General features: G+C 37.4%; 1 protein-coding gene across 8 annotated transcripts in view; it reads left to right on the forward strand.

The window, feature by feature from the left end:
* EPS15L1 (epidermal growth factor receptor pathway substrate 15 like 1) overlaps nt 1-16,749 on the forward strand; it is a 44,393-nt gene that overhangs the window by 16,173 nt on the left and 11,471 nt on the right. For 3 of the 8 annotated variants that reach the window (XM_075723801.1, XM_075723804.1, XM_075723808.1), the window contains 8 exons: nt 535-732; nt 1,011-1,175; nt 3,320-3,446; nt 3,569-3,619; nt 3,995-4,131; nt 5,187-5,247; nt 5,563-5,645; nt 7,107-7,239. In XM_075723801.1, the coding sequence (XP_075579916.1) occupies nt 535-732; nt 1,011-1,175; nt 3,320-3,446; nt 3,569-3,619; nt 3,995-4,131; nt 5,187-5,247; nt 5,563-5,645; nt 7,107-7,239 (955 nt within the window). Of the gene's footprint in view, nt 1-534; nt 733-1,010; nt 1,176-3,319; nt 3,447-3,568; nt 3,620-3,994; nt 4,132-5,186; nt 5,248-5,562; nt 5,652-7,106; nt 7,240-7,611; nt 7,634-16,749 lie in introns of all 8 variants that reach the window. The other 5 variants (XM_075723803.1, XM_075723802.1, XM_075723806.1 and 2 more) reach the window with 5 other exon arrangements.

Here is a 16,749-nt window from a genome sequence, read left to right on the forward strand (position 1 = left end):
GCAGTGGTGCGTATTTTGATCACTGTGAACCTCATCAGTATTCCGAGTTAAAAGTAGGGTTTCAGGGGGTTACAATTGCCAACGTAGCTAACGCTATCTTAATGTCGAAACTTAGTGTATAAGGTCATGTAAGAAAGTGTATAAGGAGAGTTGTATGCAACTGTGTAATTTTAACTGTTATCAGAGTTAAAAATCAACTTTATAATAATTGATAAATGTTTGAATGGAAAAGGAGCCAAGTTCTGAAAACTGTAAGGTAACCATCTAAGAAACACCTTTTAATTACCCTTAGTGTAGTATTTCTGTCATTTAAATATTAATATTTCTTCGTTTTATTGAATGTCCTATGTGCTTTTATCAAGGATTTTGTGTAACATAATAAGCAGCATGCAGTTCTTCATATTAAGTTCCTGTTATCTTCCTTAGCAGTTGATAAGTTACTTTACAACTTTCTATTATTTATTATAAATTAATAATTTATTAAGTTACATGTATTTCAAATTTCACTCTGATTTTTGTAACATTTTGTTTCAGATTTCATCACTAAAAATGCAGATTCAATCTCAGGAATCAGATTTAAAATCACAGGAAGATGACCTTAATAGAGCAAAAGCAGAGCTGAATCGCCTCCAGCAAGAAGAGACTCAGCTAGAGCAGAGTATCCAGGCTGGAAAAGTGCAGCTTGAAACAATAATCAAATCTTTAAAATCAACACAGGAAGAAATAAACCAGGTATTCACTGTAGTTTGTACAACTTCTTTTTTGCTTCTTGAAAGGCTAAGCGTTGAGCATCACCTAGAAAGATTGCTTTTCAGAAGAGAAAAAAATACTGGCTCGTGAAATAAGCCTCTTGGACTGGTGCTTAGCAGGTTAATTCCCAGTTTGAGTCAGGAAAAGTTCGGCTCTGGTGGGGGGGGAAATGCAACCTTCTGGCAACCACGTTCAACGAGAGTGCGAGAATGATGGTGTTACTGAGTGCATAACATACTAAAGCATTTTTCACTGCTTAGGCAAGAAGTAAACTCTCTCAACTTCAAGAGAGTCATCAAGAAGTCAATAAAAGTATAGAAGAATATAATGAAGCTCTCAATGGGATTCACGGTGGTAGTCTGACGAATTTAGCAGACATAAGTGAAGGCCTTGGGCAGACGGAAAGAAGCAATTATGGAGCTATGGTAAAAAAAAATTACTGTTGTTTAGTGTATTTTACAATAATTAGGTTTGGACTTGCACCTAATCTGAAATAGTTAGGATGTTTGTTTTGTTGGCTTTTGGTATGTTAGCAGATACCATGATCCCTGCAAGGTAGCGATCTCTCCAGTGCAAGGCAGGGCAGAGATTTTAATTGCTGGTGGAAAACCTGAGTTTTAAGCTTTAGGTTAGATCTTGTGCTAGGATTCTTTGCCTGTGTAAGTGACAGTATGGATACGTAAGCAAACTGTAATTATGGAAACAATAAGAAAAGGTCATGTTAACCCTTGATTCGTAACCTGTCACATGTTTAGTCTCAGGAAGTAGGTAGGACTTTATTTCCAATTCAAGTGTTTTGGTTTTTTCTTGCAACTTCTCCGTTTTACCAAGGTGACATCTTCTTTTGCTGTAAACTTCCCTTTAATCATGTATTTATTTCTTATTTCCAAAAGAAGCTATACAAATTTCTCCTTTGCAGTGAGCTGTGTTTATTACATATTTCAGTAAAAAACATGTTCCCTTCCCAAAATACATAGATAATTCTCTTCTGCTTAAACAGTTCCAGCATCACTTATCTCATTTATTATGTTTTCTTTTAATCAGTATTTTTTCCAATTCATAAGATCCTTCAGGTTCTTAAAGATTTTTCTGGTCAATTTCTTTTGGGTATCTATTGTTGATTTGGATATTTAATAATGCTCTAAATCATAAGATTTTTTTCATTTTTTAAGCCTGTTTCTTCGCTTTAAATATAGAAGTTGCATACTTGCTTGATTCTACTTGCACATCTACTTGGTGCTTCCTCATTAGGGAAGCTTATTTTCCAGAATCCTTGTAAGCACAGTATTTACTATGGGTTTAGTATGAAGTTTAATATTTATCGTGTATAGTGTATTAATAAATATTCAGCAGGCATCCTACCATTATGCCTTGCTTTACACTTGCTCTGTAAAAACAAATGCTCAAAAGAAGAAAAGTGTAGATTAAAACCAACAATACATTGAGAGACATGGTCTTACAACACTTTTAGTGCTTAGTTTCTGTGCTTGCATGGCTTGCATAAACATTATGTCTACTTTCCAGGGGAAACTTCCCGATGTTTCTCTTACCTACAAAACCTAAGAATCACTTACTGGAAGAAAACTCCAGCATACGTTTGTAGTAAATTTTTTAAACCATTGTGCCCATTTCCTGTTTCTTAATTCTTCCTTCCTCTTCCTCATCTCCCCACCTCCCTCCCTGCTGTTCTGAGAAGTATTAATTAAAACTTCTTCATTTGCATCTTGTAAAGGGATGACAGAAATCCCATATCTTCCTAGTGTTGGAGGCAGCGTAAGTGGGTAGTTGTTACTAGGTATTTCTTACGTTGGAGTCGAATGGCTTTGATTGTCGACGGAGTTCTGTTGTACAAGTGCCATAAGCACATACGGCTGCTGTGGCAAGGACTGCTTTCACCAGAGAGACCCAAACCAGACAAAAGACAAGGGTATGAAATGCAAACGAATGCCTTGAAGAGGTTTCATAACTCTAGTTTGCTACTTGTTCATGCAGGATTAACTTGACAAAGCTAGAGGTTGGCCTCTGCTGACAAACCTCTCTATCGTCAACACGTTGGGGTGACACTCTTCTGCCACGTGGTGCTTTGTAGTGTGAAAGCAGTACTTTGAGCTTTAAGCTCACGAATGAGTTAACAAGAAGCCATCTTGAGTATGACTGCTCAGTAGTAGTTTCTTGTATTTGTAGTCCACAAATGATTTGTGTATCCTTTCCTTTTAAATAACTGTTTCACCGGAAGCTGAGCTGTAAAATAACTGGGAGAAGAATTTTTTGATAGCGTGATGGTTGGGGGGTTTGGTTTGTGTTTGTTATTTAAATATTTGAGAATTGAATACATTAATATGATAAACAGTTAAACCTTTTATTGTTATGTTCTGTGTAGCCTCGGGCTACACATTTCTTTCTACTGTGTAATTACTTGCACTTAGAAGCCACTTACTCAGAAAGTGCTTTAGAAACTAATTTTTAAGATCTAAACGGGAACCAAGATACCATAGAATTTTTGCTAAGTGGGTAACTGAGCATTTTAATCATGGTAAGCTGCTGTAATGTTTCTCCTCTCAATTTTTAGGATGATCCATTTAAGAATAAAGCCTTGGTGTTTACCAATAATACACAAGAATTGCATACAGACCCATTCCAGTCAGAAGATCCTTTCAAATCTGATCCATTTAAGGGAGCAGACCCTTTCAAAGGCAGTAAGTGACCAATGGCTTACCCAAGACCTTGAAGACCAATTGTTGAGTAAATGATATTTTTGCAAACTTCTATCATCTTGCTAAATAGTGGATAAAACAAATGATTTTTCTGTTCTGCATAGGTGACCCATTCCAGCATGATCCTTTTGCAGAACAACCACCTGCACCAGCAGGTAATAGCCCTTTTGATGACAGGACAGATGTGATATAAACAGTATGTAGCCAAATACAAAGATCTCCAAGGTTTCCCTGGCTTCAGATTTTTGGTTTGCAAGTTGGAACTTAAAAAACCTGACAGGGTGTGCGTTCAGGATCAATGTTAATAACATGCGTGTAACTCTTTATGAAGTCCATAACCTTAATATAAACATGTTCAAACTTAGTAAATACCCTGTTTAGAGAGGTATTTGGAAGTTCTTCAGATTTACCAAATCATTGTGTGTTTTTATAAGAAAAATTACATTAGTGACTATGAGGACAAATATAGAATGGTTCATTATGGACATACTAGGTGCTACATTCTATTTACCTTTTAATACTCCTTCTAGATCCATTTGGAGGTGATCCATTTAAGGAAAGTGACCCATTTCGTAGTTCTGCCCCTGAGGATTTCTTCAAGAAACAGGTGAAGAGTGACCCATTTACCTCAGATCCATTCACAAAACCCCCCACTTTACCCTCAAAGGTCAGTAATTTTTAAATCTACACATAATCGATCTCTTTACTATTGACAAGCTTATTGTCTGAAAGCCAAAAGGAACGAAGTATCACTAAATACTTTTCTCCTAACTGATGAAACATGATTAATTTTATTCTTAAAATTAAGTATGGATTGTTAAGGCAATTGGCAGTTTGTTCTTTCCAGTTCCATGATAATGGATGCAGTTAGGTGGATTTTTTTTTTTTTTTTTCCCCTCCCCCTGTTGGGAATTTCAGCCCACCAGCACCCACTCATTCACACCATTGCCTCCATTCCATCGATGTTTCTATTTGTGCAGTCACGGAACTGATCTGGCTAAAGGATTACTGAGCCACCAACAGACAATAGAGCCAGCACGGTGGAAGGACTGCACAGAACACGTTTGTCAAATATATAGTCACAGTTCTTAAGCTGTCCTTACGTGTATGTGTGTGGTTGGTTTGGGGGGCGGTTATGGATTTTTTGTTTTGTTTTCTAATTAAAAGCCCTGACCCTTGTGGCATTCATTGACTATTGCTAGCCAAGTGTTAGAACAGTATTCCAGTATCAGCCAGTGGGAGGTTCGTCCAAGTCTTGCAATATAGGTTTGTACTTAGATAACAGCAGAATTCAAACTGAAGAGCAACTGTAGACACCGTCTCTTTAAAAAGAAGCGATACACAGACTCTCTGAATTAATAATAATGTAAATGCCTGATCGGAATATTCAGTCTCTGTTGCTTAAAGACTGGGCGCTTCTGGGTATAATTTCTTATTTTGCCCTGGTAACTAATATTGCTTGTATTTCAGTGCGATACGCTTTTCACTTGAATGTGTTTTGCTTTTAGGTACTTGGTGTTTTGTTCAATGCTATCAATAGCCAAATGCACTAATAATGCAAATTTCATATAATGAGTCAGTTTTATCCTACTATATGTCCACTGAACAGAGTGGTCTGAAATACAAAATAATTTGTCTTAAAGTGAGAGACTTTTGATACGCATAAAAAGACAAGCACACAGTACAGCAGAACAATAATCACATATATCTGTTCTTATTTAGCCTGACCCTTTTGAAAGCAGTGATCCTTTTACGTCTTCCAGTATCTCTTCAAAAGGTCCAGGTAAGAAGAAAAAAATTTTCTCATGAAGATGAATAAGGAGGTATCTCTTTATGAAAGAAGAATCAAATGTGAAAGTTGAGAATAAAGAGCCTTGTGAACTGTTGCCAAACATCATTGTGGTCCTATTATGGATTATGAAGATTAAGTCTTTGTGTACACTATATACTTCACTTTTTTTCTTCCCCCCCCCCCCCGCAAACAACTGATAGAAAACCGTTTTTAATTCTTATGGAATTCTCTTTTAACATCTCATGCCAGGTCAAAATGCAAGTGGTTTTTTAATGACCTGACTTTTTTTTCCTGTATCTGTTTCAGATCCATTTGGAACACTGGATCCGTTTGGAAGTGGCACTTTCAGTAGCAGTGAGGGATTTGCAGACTTCAGTCAGATGTCAAAGGTAAAGGTTACAAGGGAAGCAACTGTCCTTTTAAAAATTTATGTACAGATACTTTTTTTTTTTTTCTTTTTTTAAGGGCGTGAGAACATGCTTGTAACTTTGCAGCTGACAACCCACTTTCGTTAATTTTTTTCCGGTCAACCTCACCAGTTACTTAGCAAAGCATTTTCCATTCATCTCAGATACAGCAGAGTCTTACCAAGACTGGTAGATTCAGCAGGGATAAATCAACTTTTCACAAACATTCTCAAATACCAGAGGAGCAAAAGAAATAACTTCTAGTTTTTACTTGTAAGAAGAGGTAGTTGTTCCAGATAGTAATATATCTCAGTGTCCAGCCTTTAAGTCCTGAAGTCTGCTGCTTGGATACTTCATCTCTCGTAGCATCCTGGCTTGTTCTTAAACTTCTCCATGAGTACAGGGAACCAGAGGAAGGTGGAAAACATGGTGTGCTGACATTTCATAGCTCTTAACAGAATTGCTCTTTCCTTGGTTTCTTGGTATAAGTTGAGTATATAGGGTATTTCAAATAGAACTAGGTCCTTACCTCCTCATCTGGATCAGTCACAGTCTGCTGTTAGTTTTCTGAGATGGAGTTTGGAATTTGCAGTTGACATCAGTTGCTCAACTTCTTACACTTAGTTTCACAATAGCACTTGAACACTGTAGAGTAAATGTTAACAAGAAAATAGATAATCATATCACTTTGAATAATTAAACTTCTTGTATTATTTTTCTTCTAACTTTTCTTACTGTTTTAGTGGGGGTTTTAGCTCTCCACTAGGTGGCAACAGTCTTCACAAATCTTGCTGTGTTTGGCTTGAGTTAGAAGTTTTAGCAAAGGTCTGACTGCGAACTTTGGCTTTGCCTACAGAATTCCTCTTTCTTCATTTCAGGATGATAGATTTCCCTGCATGGCATAATTTTTTGTGCCTTTTTTAATCAAAAGGAGAGTCCTTCACAAAGGCCAGCTGAATATAGGAAACATTAGAAGATATGGTTATGGAATTTTCCCTGCACTTTTACAAAAATGACAAATAGCTGTGTATAACTTAAGAAAAACTTGGGGAAAAAAGCTATCCATTCTGCAATCTACCATGTTTTTCCAGTTTTCTGTCATGGCTCTGTTTATCAGAGTGAAGGCCAGACTGCAGTATGACCTTTCATTGCCAAATAGTAAAAAGTAGAGTTTTACTTCCTTCTATTTTTCTCAACAGCTTTTTGCTAGGACTAAAAGTTCTAGAACTACTTAAGTGATTAAGAGCATAACTACCTTTGAATGTTAATGAAGTCCTAGCACCTCTGTCAGTGGATGTTAGCCTCTTACACCACTGACATAATTCTGTAAATCTGTCCTCATTTTTTGAAGTTAATGCTTTTACTTGAGTTACCTTGTAGCTTTCATGAAACAACAGATATTCAACAATGTGCTTACATTCTTTTTCTTTTTGTCTCATGTAGTCAGTAGCTTCAGACCCTTTCGCCTCCTCTTTTGGAGGGATGGGATTCTCAGATGACCCTTTCAAAAGCAAATCAGACACACCGGCGTTACCACCGAAGAAAAATGTCCCTCCACGACCCAAGCCACCCAGTGGTAAGGAGGTTTTCTTTTTCAATAGTCAGTTCCCCCCACTTTTCTGTATATTATTGGACATAAAGACAAGTTGACAGTCTTCTATCTCATTATCTTATATTTCAAGATAAGAGGAAGGTATGAGATTATCAGTAAATTGGCAGAAATTGTCAGTAAACCAGACTGGAATTTGTCAGACTGGAAAACAGATGATTAGGGAGTGGTATGACAGATCTGTAAAATCACTTGTGGCAGGGGAAAATGGGGAAAAAAACTTCTGTCTTTTCCAACTAGGCAACAAATTAGCTTAGTAAATAGCACCTTCAAAATAAACAAAGAGGTTTGTTTTTATACAATACTCTAAATTTAGGAATTTTTTTTTTTTTTTTCAAGAGAATATGGTGGATGCAAAAAAGTTTAAATGGGCTTAGAAAAGAACTGGATAATTCTTAGAAGAGAAATCCAACAGGGGCAACAGGGTCTACCAAAAGCCAAAGTACTTTGGCTCCTGTGTTGCTGAATGTGTGCAAGGTAGTCTGAAGTATGGCTGTATCTTTACCTTGTTTTGATGTTCCTCCTGAGGCATCTGCCACTAGATACTAACAGGAACAGGGTAGAGGGATGGATAGACCTGTCCTGATCTGTCCAGGTGTGATCATTCTTGTATTCATGCATTGCTGCATTAATTAAATCTGAAACACTTTCTGAATATATGGCTTGTTCCTGCTTCAAGTCCATTACGTATGGAAATTCTTAGAGATGTGTGAATCTCCTGAATTGAAAATAAGATCTCTTTCAATGGAGACTCAACTTCTACTTGTTTGCCTTCCCTAGAGTTGGTTTTCAAAATATTCAGATACCAGTGAAACTGTTTTAAGAACTGAAGGCCCTTAGAGCTGTTAGTTTCAAGTCTCCTTTTAACAACAGTGGTATAATTCGGTTAATACTAGCAGTTGGCTCAACAACAAGAAGAAAAAAGATGGATTCTGTTTATGAATAGGAACATAATTTTGCACCAAATGTGTGGGTCAACATCTAGTATTCTCAGGTATCCACTGACAGCGTTAGGAAGCACAATAAAAAGAAAACAGATCCATTATTAATGTCTCCCTGTGTAAGTATGTGGATTGTCTACCTTTCTGTTGTTGCATTTAGAAGTGAAGCATGAACCATGCACCCATCCTGTTTATAACAGGTATTGTTGATCTGGCTGGTTTTGCAAACCAGTTATGCTAGAACTAGCTCCTTGGATAATGTGAAAAGTGCTTTCTATTACCAGGGTATCCTGCAGATGTCATTAACTATCCCATAGATCCAAGGTTTGGAACATATTATTTAATACAGTAGACTTATAAGCAGGCCATTGCAGCAGCATTAGTTTGTTTCTATTATTATGATTTTATTGCTCAAGAGATGATGTACGCTACTAAAACCCTGAAATCAAATGATGAAGTTCTGTGTAGGTGAGTATTGATGAGAATTTGTCAGGAAATGCTCTAGGATTGTGGAAAAGTTCTTGAAGCAGTCTGTTCCATGCTTGCTTTGTGTAAATATTTTCTACTGTTGAGGTACTAGAGAGCCTATAGTGATTAAAAAAAACCCATAATGTGTAATGTTGACAAATATCAGTTAATAGGACACAAATGAATAAATAATCTTATTTGCCATTGTGGATGATGTTATTTTTCTTTCTTTATTTGGTTTTCAAGGAAAGCATGTAAATGGCCATCTTTCTCTTTTTAAGAAATGTCTGCATAAAATAATTTAGTGTTTAAAGGGCCTATATAAAGTTGAATGAGTCAAACGCATACTAAATATACCTATATTATCTCTTTCATGTGGTTTCTTTCTATTTCTTGTTCGAAACATGATTATTTCTAGCAAATTCGGTGTAATAGTAGTAGCAAAGATGAGAAATACATGCTGCAGGATTGGCTCACCTACATGGGGTTTTTTGGATTTGTGTCTCTTCATTCCCTCTTTTATACATATTGAGGAGTTTTGGAGAACATTTAGCTTTAATGATTTGTTTTGAATTTACAGGTGTGCACTGAGCCTTTAATCAGTTTTTTAAAAAATTTGTTTAAATGTGTACCTTCCCCTCTTCTTGGGAGACACAATATTTGTAAGGTTCCACTGCTCTACCAAAAGCAAATGTTGTTATGATAAAATAGACTAAGGAGGAAACAAAGCAGGTTTTTTTTAAAGCAAATGAGCCTCATGTGCTTTATGCAGTTATACTCCTCCCTTCCTTCCACAACTAAGGCAATCTTCAGTGGTTACTTAAAGCATGAGAAATTATATAGTAATACACTGCGATTCTAGCAAGAGATACAGGCATACAAGTATGTGTTAGAAATGGGAACGCTGCTCAGAAAACAAACAGCAGACAAGAAACTTCCGTTGTTTCTTACCTTTCTCATTGGTCTGTTTAATTAAAAAACAAGTAGGTGATAAAGATCTTGCTGAAGGATGAATAAATGCTAGTTATTACCAGACAAATCTGTAGTTTGCCTTTCTGTTCCCAGTTTGTACTGGTTTTAGTAAAACTGTTCTTTCTATTGGGGGGGATTTTTAATATTGAAAAGCACTTGTGTGGTTGGCTTGCATTTTGTTAGACAGGTGCAATGAAGATCTAACAGAAAGCTTGACTTGTCTTCAACACTCTACAGTCAAGTAGAAAACACAATAAATATTTTTGCAGAGCATTGAAATCTGTCCGATTGCCCAAGTAGTTGTTGATAGGAGAAATTAGCAAAATCCACCAGGGATTGTTACCGATTCAGTGCTTTTTTTATATGCAAAGCTTTTTAGGAGTTATGTGACATGCAAGCATTATCTGATGAATCCGTCAAGGTGTTGCGGGGGGTCCTGGATGATCAGGGTGTGGCCAAAGTGGGCCACCGTTCCCTTCTTGCCCGGTGCCTGTGGTTGCCGGATGAGCGAGGAGTTGTGCATCAGTCTCGTTTCTTCACGAAGGCAAAGGCGGCGCAAACCCTTGGAACTGAACATGGGGCAGGGAAACACTTCGGACATAGCCTCTGTTTGCCATTTAGTGAAGGTCAGATCAAAAGGCCTGCAGGTGCACCTGGAAAACCTGTAAAAGGAAGGTGTAGTTCAGATTAGCTGCTCTCATAAAGGCTCTGGAGACAGCTCTTCGTGTCACGGTTAAGGGAACTTCTCTGCTACTGCCAGCTTTGGCAGTAGCAGGATTGCAGTTGGGAATCGCTGTCTGGCCTTACAAATCCTGACCTGTTTGCTGGCTGCTTGTAAAATGAAGATTGGTTGGTTGGTTTGGTTTTAGTTGGGGTTTGTTTTTTCCGAAGCTTGGGCATTGAGAAGAGCTATGATCTGCTGACTTGTGTTAGCAGATACTTCAGTTCACAGCTGTCTGTGGTTGTTGCTATCTGGCAAGGATAGGCAAACACTTACTGTGTGGCATGGATTAGACACCCTTGAGATCCGTATCTTTCCCTTCTTGAAAACTAAGGTTAAGAGGGGGGGATGACAATCATGAGATTATTTCCTGAAAGTTGCATCTTAGGCTGAATCTCAGGGTTATGCTTGTTCTGTTCTTCATAAATCATTTTCCTTTCTTCTCACTCCTTTTTGAACCAGTGTCTTTCAAGATCTGTTAGATGTTACAGAGTCTTAAACTGATCCTTGCTTGGTCCAAGAGAAATTTCATATGTCTGTTTTTCTGATTAAATGCTCTATTGTGTTTTTTCAATATAACTATTTAAAGTGCAGAATCTTTGAAGAGAATTGGAGGAAAGCTGCTACATCAGTGAATAAAACCAGAGAGTGACAAGGAGAAGGTGTTGCAGAAGCAGCAAGCCTGGTTACCAGTGTGTGTCAGAGCTCCAGCGTATTTGTTACATGCAAAGATTTGAAAGATCAGTATCTCTGTCCCCTACCTGGTTCAAGATTCTCTTTTTAGGTTAAGGAAGATCAGCTAAGAAAAAGCTCTTTAGCTCTTCTGACTAGACTGTTCTAATAAAAATCCCCAAGGGAGTATGTGCATGTTCTCTCTCTTCAGGAATGCGTTCATAGTCCATGAAGTTCCTAATGGACATTACGTTTCGTACAGCTCCCCTGGGACTTGGCTGAAGAAATTTGATGTTCACCAGGTGGTACTGGAGAACTTGAAGGTTTCTTTGGAGGGAAGTGGAAGGTTTTCTATATTTATTGCTGCTGTATCTTGAATAATGGTTAAAAAGCACCAAAACATTACCCAGATATAAACAGGCCTGTGTTTTGCATAATGGGCTATGATAAATGGAAAACAAGACAATATTAGTTGCTTATATTAACAAAAATAATAGTAGTGTATATTGACATACTTAAGCAAAGGTGCCCTGTGACAGAGATCTAAATTCCAGTGCAAATTATTTTCTCAAGCTGTCCTAAAACATAGCTAAGTTTTGTAAATTTACAAGTACATTTTATTTTCTGTCACAGAGGGTTACCTGTAGTGTTTAGCACTACTGAACTTCTGGTCGCTTTGTATTTCTTACACTAGTTCTTGGGTTTTGTAGGACTTTTGTGTAATTAAAAATAAAGTCTGAAAGAGCTGATACACTGAAACCTGTCAGTTAAAATGGGTTTTGTAGGTTCTCACAGATTAACAATTATGTTTTCTGCCGTGAGCTGCAGATTGAAATCAGTCAAAGTTCACCGCTAACTAGTTTCTAGGTAAAAGTTGTTGATTACAAAAAGAGAGAAACAGATTTTTTTCTGTCTTTTTCTTTTCTTTTTTTTTCTTTTTTTTAAAGTACAGGAAGTTGCTGTGTGGGTGTCAGTGATTGGGTTATAAGTAAAATTCAATGCTCTAGTGCTTTGATCGTGGGACCTACTGCTTTTGCCCCACCCTTACCACTTCCTTTAAATGCAGCACCATGCATTCCACATTGCGGTTATAACAGTACTGTTAACCAGTGATATTAGTGGAAGAAACTTCACCACTAACCAGTGTGTAACCTTCAACCTCTTCTAAATTTTTATTGCTTGCTTATAGTGGTTTTGACCTTTTTAACCTTGAAAGAATCTAAAAGTCCTAAAAATGCAGGAAGAAAACGTACTTTCCAATTTCAGTGTGCTTTCTTCTTGCAGTGATTATTTAATAAAACCTATTATTTTTATTACTATAGCTTTTTTTAGCCTGTGTAAACATAATTTATACTAAAGATACCGTGTACTAGTGACTGAGGTAGTGGGTATTGTATTAATAGTGAACTTCTTCAAAGCTAATGTATTTTGAAAAATTCGTTTTTAATTTGGGATGCCAATAGATAAATAGCAGAAAAATATCATGTGACTTGGAATTCAAAGGACTGCATATTGAATTCACCCCTTCTAAGAAAGAAATTAGTGGATTTCTGTAGCTGCTATTTGAAATACAGGTATTAAAGTAAATTATATTGGGAAATTATTATTCCCTGCACACAGTGAGTTTGTCAAAGAACTTTGGCTTTGTTTTCTGATCCATTTATTCTTTGTAGCTCTGATGTACGATGGCAACTGAATTTGTAAATTGGCATTTTAGAGGTTAGTGGTTAACACTTCTGTCTTTGAGTTGAGGACTTCGATTCTATTCTCACATTGTTTTTATGACTGGCAGTGGGTTTGAAATGTCAATATATTGGCAAAATTCTTGAGAACACAGAATAGGGGACTGACCAGCCTGCCTTGAATTAGGCAGTACGATTCTAATCCCTCAGAGATGCCTGGCTTGTGTGGAGCCCCAGAAGACCTCAGTGCAAGCACAGAGGTTTGCAGAGTATTTAATATAAGTGACTAGAAATTACCAAATAATAGTAGTGATGTTATTGATAATAAATTTAACCAGCCAAGGAATTAGGGTTCAGTATTTTTACCAAACACAAATTGCAAAACTGCTAGATGTTTTTTGCTGTCCCACCAAGAAATGGCCCCTACTGACTTAAGCAAAATCTGACTGATCAAGTCCCACTTCTTTCATCTTGCTAGTTGGCAGATAAAGAGAAATGATATCTGAACCTGTTGATGGCTTAAAAAAATGAAAAGGGGTCAGGGCTTTAAGATCTATTAAAGATCTATTAAGATCTTCAGGATCTCAATATTTTATTGAACTAATCTGAAAACTCATAGCTGTGATGCATGTTGTAATCCATCATCTACAGAAATAATTCCCTAGTTTTGGGTGAGGATGCTTTGCCCTTTCCTCACAAGTGTGGTTGCTGGAGAAGGTTGTTGTCAGCCCCAAAGAAGCTAGAAATGCAAGAAAAACTAACAGCCAACTCATAGAGAGCTTTCCATTCTGTTCATGTGGTGCATGGACCTTGGAAGGTAAATTTAAGATAGATTTGCCTACTCAGCGCTCATGATTAAGAATGTACACTGACAGAAAATATTCTGAAGGCAATTTGGCTTCAGAGCCTTTAGTGAGTGGGTACCCAGATGGGGTATGCACACATATTCCAGGCTTACCTGCACCAGGATTGTCTCACTAGAAGCTTTTGAGCTAGCTCCACACTGCGGGATGTCTTCTGCACCCCTTGAACCATTTCAGATGCCTCTTACTACTACTGTGCATCATCAGATCCTTAATGCTGAGAGCCACCACTATGCTTGCATGAATCAGAAGGGCAGTGCAAGCAGCTCACGGAAAGGCGATGTTTGTACAGCCCTGTTCTGCTGCTGTCTTCCTTTGTATTTGATGCTTCCTCCTCCTTTATGTCAACGATAAATATAGTTCTTTTTCGTATGTGTCACTTCTCTAAATTTAAGGCATTTTATGGTTTGACTGCTTTTTACCATTTTAGACTTATTTTTCAGCTATAAAGCAGTACAGGAGCACTGTCCGTTGATACTGACCTCATTGACAGTTGTCAGGAAGAGAGAGCATAGGTCTTTGCTGCTCTTTGAATTGGACACATAGATGTTGTTCGAGCAGTGTTTGTTTGCCTGTGCTGTGTTTTCAGGGTCTCAATTAGAGGAAAATTAAGACTTGGCAGTTTGTTCAGTATCTTGCTTAAAAAAGCATGCAAACCGAAGCCTGAATGCTTTGTTGTGTGCACTTAACTGATTTCATTTCTTGAAAGAAAATTGTGTCTTATGAATACTTAGTATTTTAAACACATCACTTTTCTGTGGCCGTTCTTTTTTACCTGCACCATGTACAAATATGAATTTGCATAGAAATTTGCTCTGTGTATTTAGTGAGATAGTTTTAAGAAGAAAGAAGCCGTTAGATGTAATCAGGAGTTATGAAAAAAAGAAAGAATTCTATTAAGCAATCAGAAAAAAAATAAAATAATTCCCTTGCATTTATTTGCGTGGGCATATTCAAGTTGTGGGGATCAATCATTTGGTCTAGAGGAGAGTATAGAGTTCTGTTCTTTGTTCATAGCATGATCACAGGAGTGCAGGAGTGTTATGTTTATTTCTGAGGGTACCACACACCTGTTTCCTTAGAGCTTCTTGAGTACCCAAGGTTATTCACAAGTAGCGCAGTGCCTGTTTACCTTTATTTTTTTTCCTCATCTGCAACCGAGAGTGAAAAATTCAGCCTCAAAGTTTGTGACTGACAGGAAAACTTTTTTTATTTTTCATGCCTTCTAGAAGACCTGACAGTTGCATTAGAACACAGGCATCCCTTGTTGTGTAGGATAAATGACTCATGGGTGGAGCACCTGCCCAGCCGCAAACTAAAAATTCCATTCACGCTTTGATTCTGTTGTTTATGCTGATCTCTCACAGTAAAGATATTTCAGTACCAATTGTTGAAAGAGGTTGTTCAGAACCTGTTTCAGAACAGATTGTTAGGCTGAATGTATAACGATTTCTCTAACCTCACCTTTCAAGAAGTTCCTAGTTTACACAATATTTCTCTGAAGCTAAGGTTTTCATATTTACAGGCTACTTCAAGGTGTGAATTTTGCAAATATTAAGCAAAAACAGTTTCGAGAGCTTTTTGCATAGGAAAAATTCTTCCTTCTGTTTCTAAGAATATATACTGTGATTTTGTGCAACAAGCTCTTATCACCAAACAGTTGAGTTTGAAATACGGTGCAGAAATAGCCCCTGTTGGGGACAAATAACTTTGAGTATTCTGTAGAAAATTGGTTTTAATTTGACTAACTTTTGAGCACATTTTGAAAGCTAGTAACAATTTTTCTCCGAGTTCCTAAAGTTCCCAGTTTATGAAAGTTTTATTCTGCATCGGTGGAAGAGCTGGATAATTTAACAGTGTGGTGAAAAACGTGCTGAGTAAGTTAGGAATGATACATCAATTTGGTCAAGTGCCAAGAGAAAGATGTGCTGGGAGGCACCTTACATACTGCACAGTCTCCGAGGTTTTCTAGAGTAACACTTCCTCTGGCATATGGAAGATGTGAGAGGTAGGAGCCCTGGGTTTTGGTATTATATGTTCAAATATAATTGCAGGAATGGACTTAACTCACGCTGTCACTACTTGTCCTATGAAGCACGACTCTGACTTCTTAAAGCGTATTTTTCACTTTAGAAAGTTTCCTGGAAACGACTGCTTTGTTTAGTGAAAGTTTAAAGTCGTGCCATCTCAGCTCTGCCTTGTTTGCCTGTGAGCGTGCATAATCCAGTCTTCAAACACATGAAAACGTGCTGCTTCTCATAATTCAGTGAGGTACCCTTCTAAGCAGAAAGTTAGGACCATCGTTGAAACATAGAACACAGCCAAAACTGTAAATGTTTCACTTCATTGTTTCCTTGTCAGTATCTTGTAATTCAGTAAGGCAAATTCTGTAATTGCATCCTACCAGTGAGATTATATTTGCCTTGAACTATAGATCTCAACCCTGAAGTTTGCTGTGGGGTATGAAATTAGATAAACCCTTCATATGGGTGGAGTTCACTACAAGTTAACAGCATTTGCTGTGGTAAACCATTTTGTTCATCATCTCTTTTTGCTGAAGTGAGTCCTCGGTGTGGTTTGGGTGCACCACTTGGGTAACTGCTGAAACTGCTGTGGTTTCAGAATAGGACCTGTTTTGCTTTTTTCTGAACTTTTTTCCCCTGAAACTATTAGCAGAAAAATGAAATAAGTAAGGGTTACAACTGTTTGCCTGCACTTTCGTACTGCCCTACCTCAAAAACGATGAGCAGTGTTCTGTAAAAATGTAACATTTTCCAGTGACTATAAGATGAATGCAATCTCAGTTACTACTAAGAGTGTATTTTGCAATATTACAATTTTACCAGGGTCCTTCAGTTCAGTTGGTGACTTTTTAACATGGTTTGGGTATTTTTGCTTTACGTTATAGAAGTACTGTACCCACATTCTTGACATATTAAACACGGGAATACAAAACTCTTTGTGTACTTAAGTATACACTTACTGCACTGGGGATTCAGACTTGGTGTAAGCCAGCAAGGATGTCGGAAAGATAATGCTGGTGTCGTTATTACTAATTTGTGGCTAATAAATGAGTAAATTTGAAAATCTAACTGAACCAAACAAACTTCTGCCAGGCCTCAAAACCATGTTTGCTGAGTGTGGCAGGATAAAACAAA

The sequence above is a fragment of the Pelecanus crispus genome, chromosome 20, assembly GCF_030463565.1.
Source record: "Pelecanus crispus isolate bPelCri1 chromosome 20, bPelCri1.pri, whole genome shotgun sequence".
In the NCBI taxonomy this organism is placed as follows: Eukaryota; Metazoa; Chordata; class Aves; order Pelecaniformes; family Pelecanidae; genus Pelecanus; species Pelecanus crispus.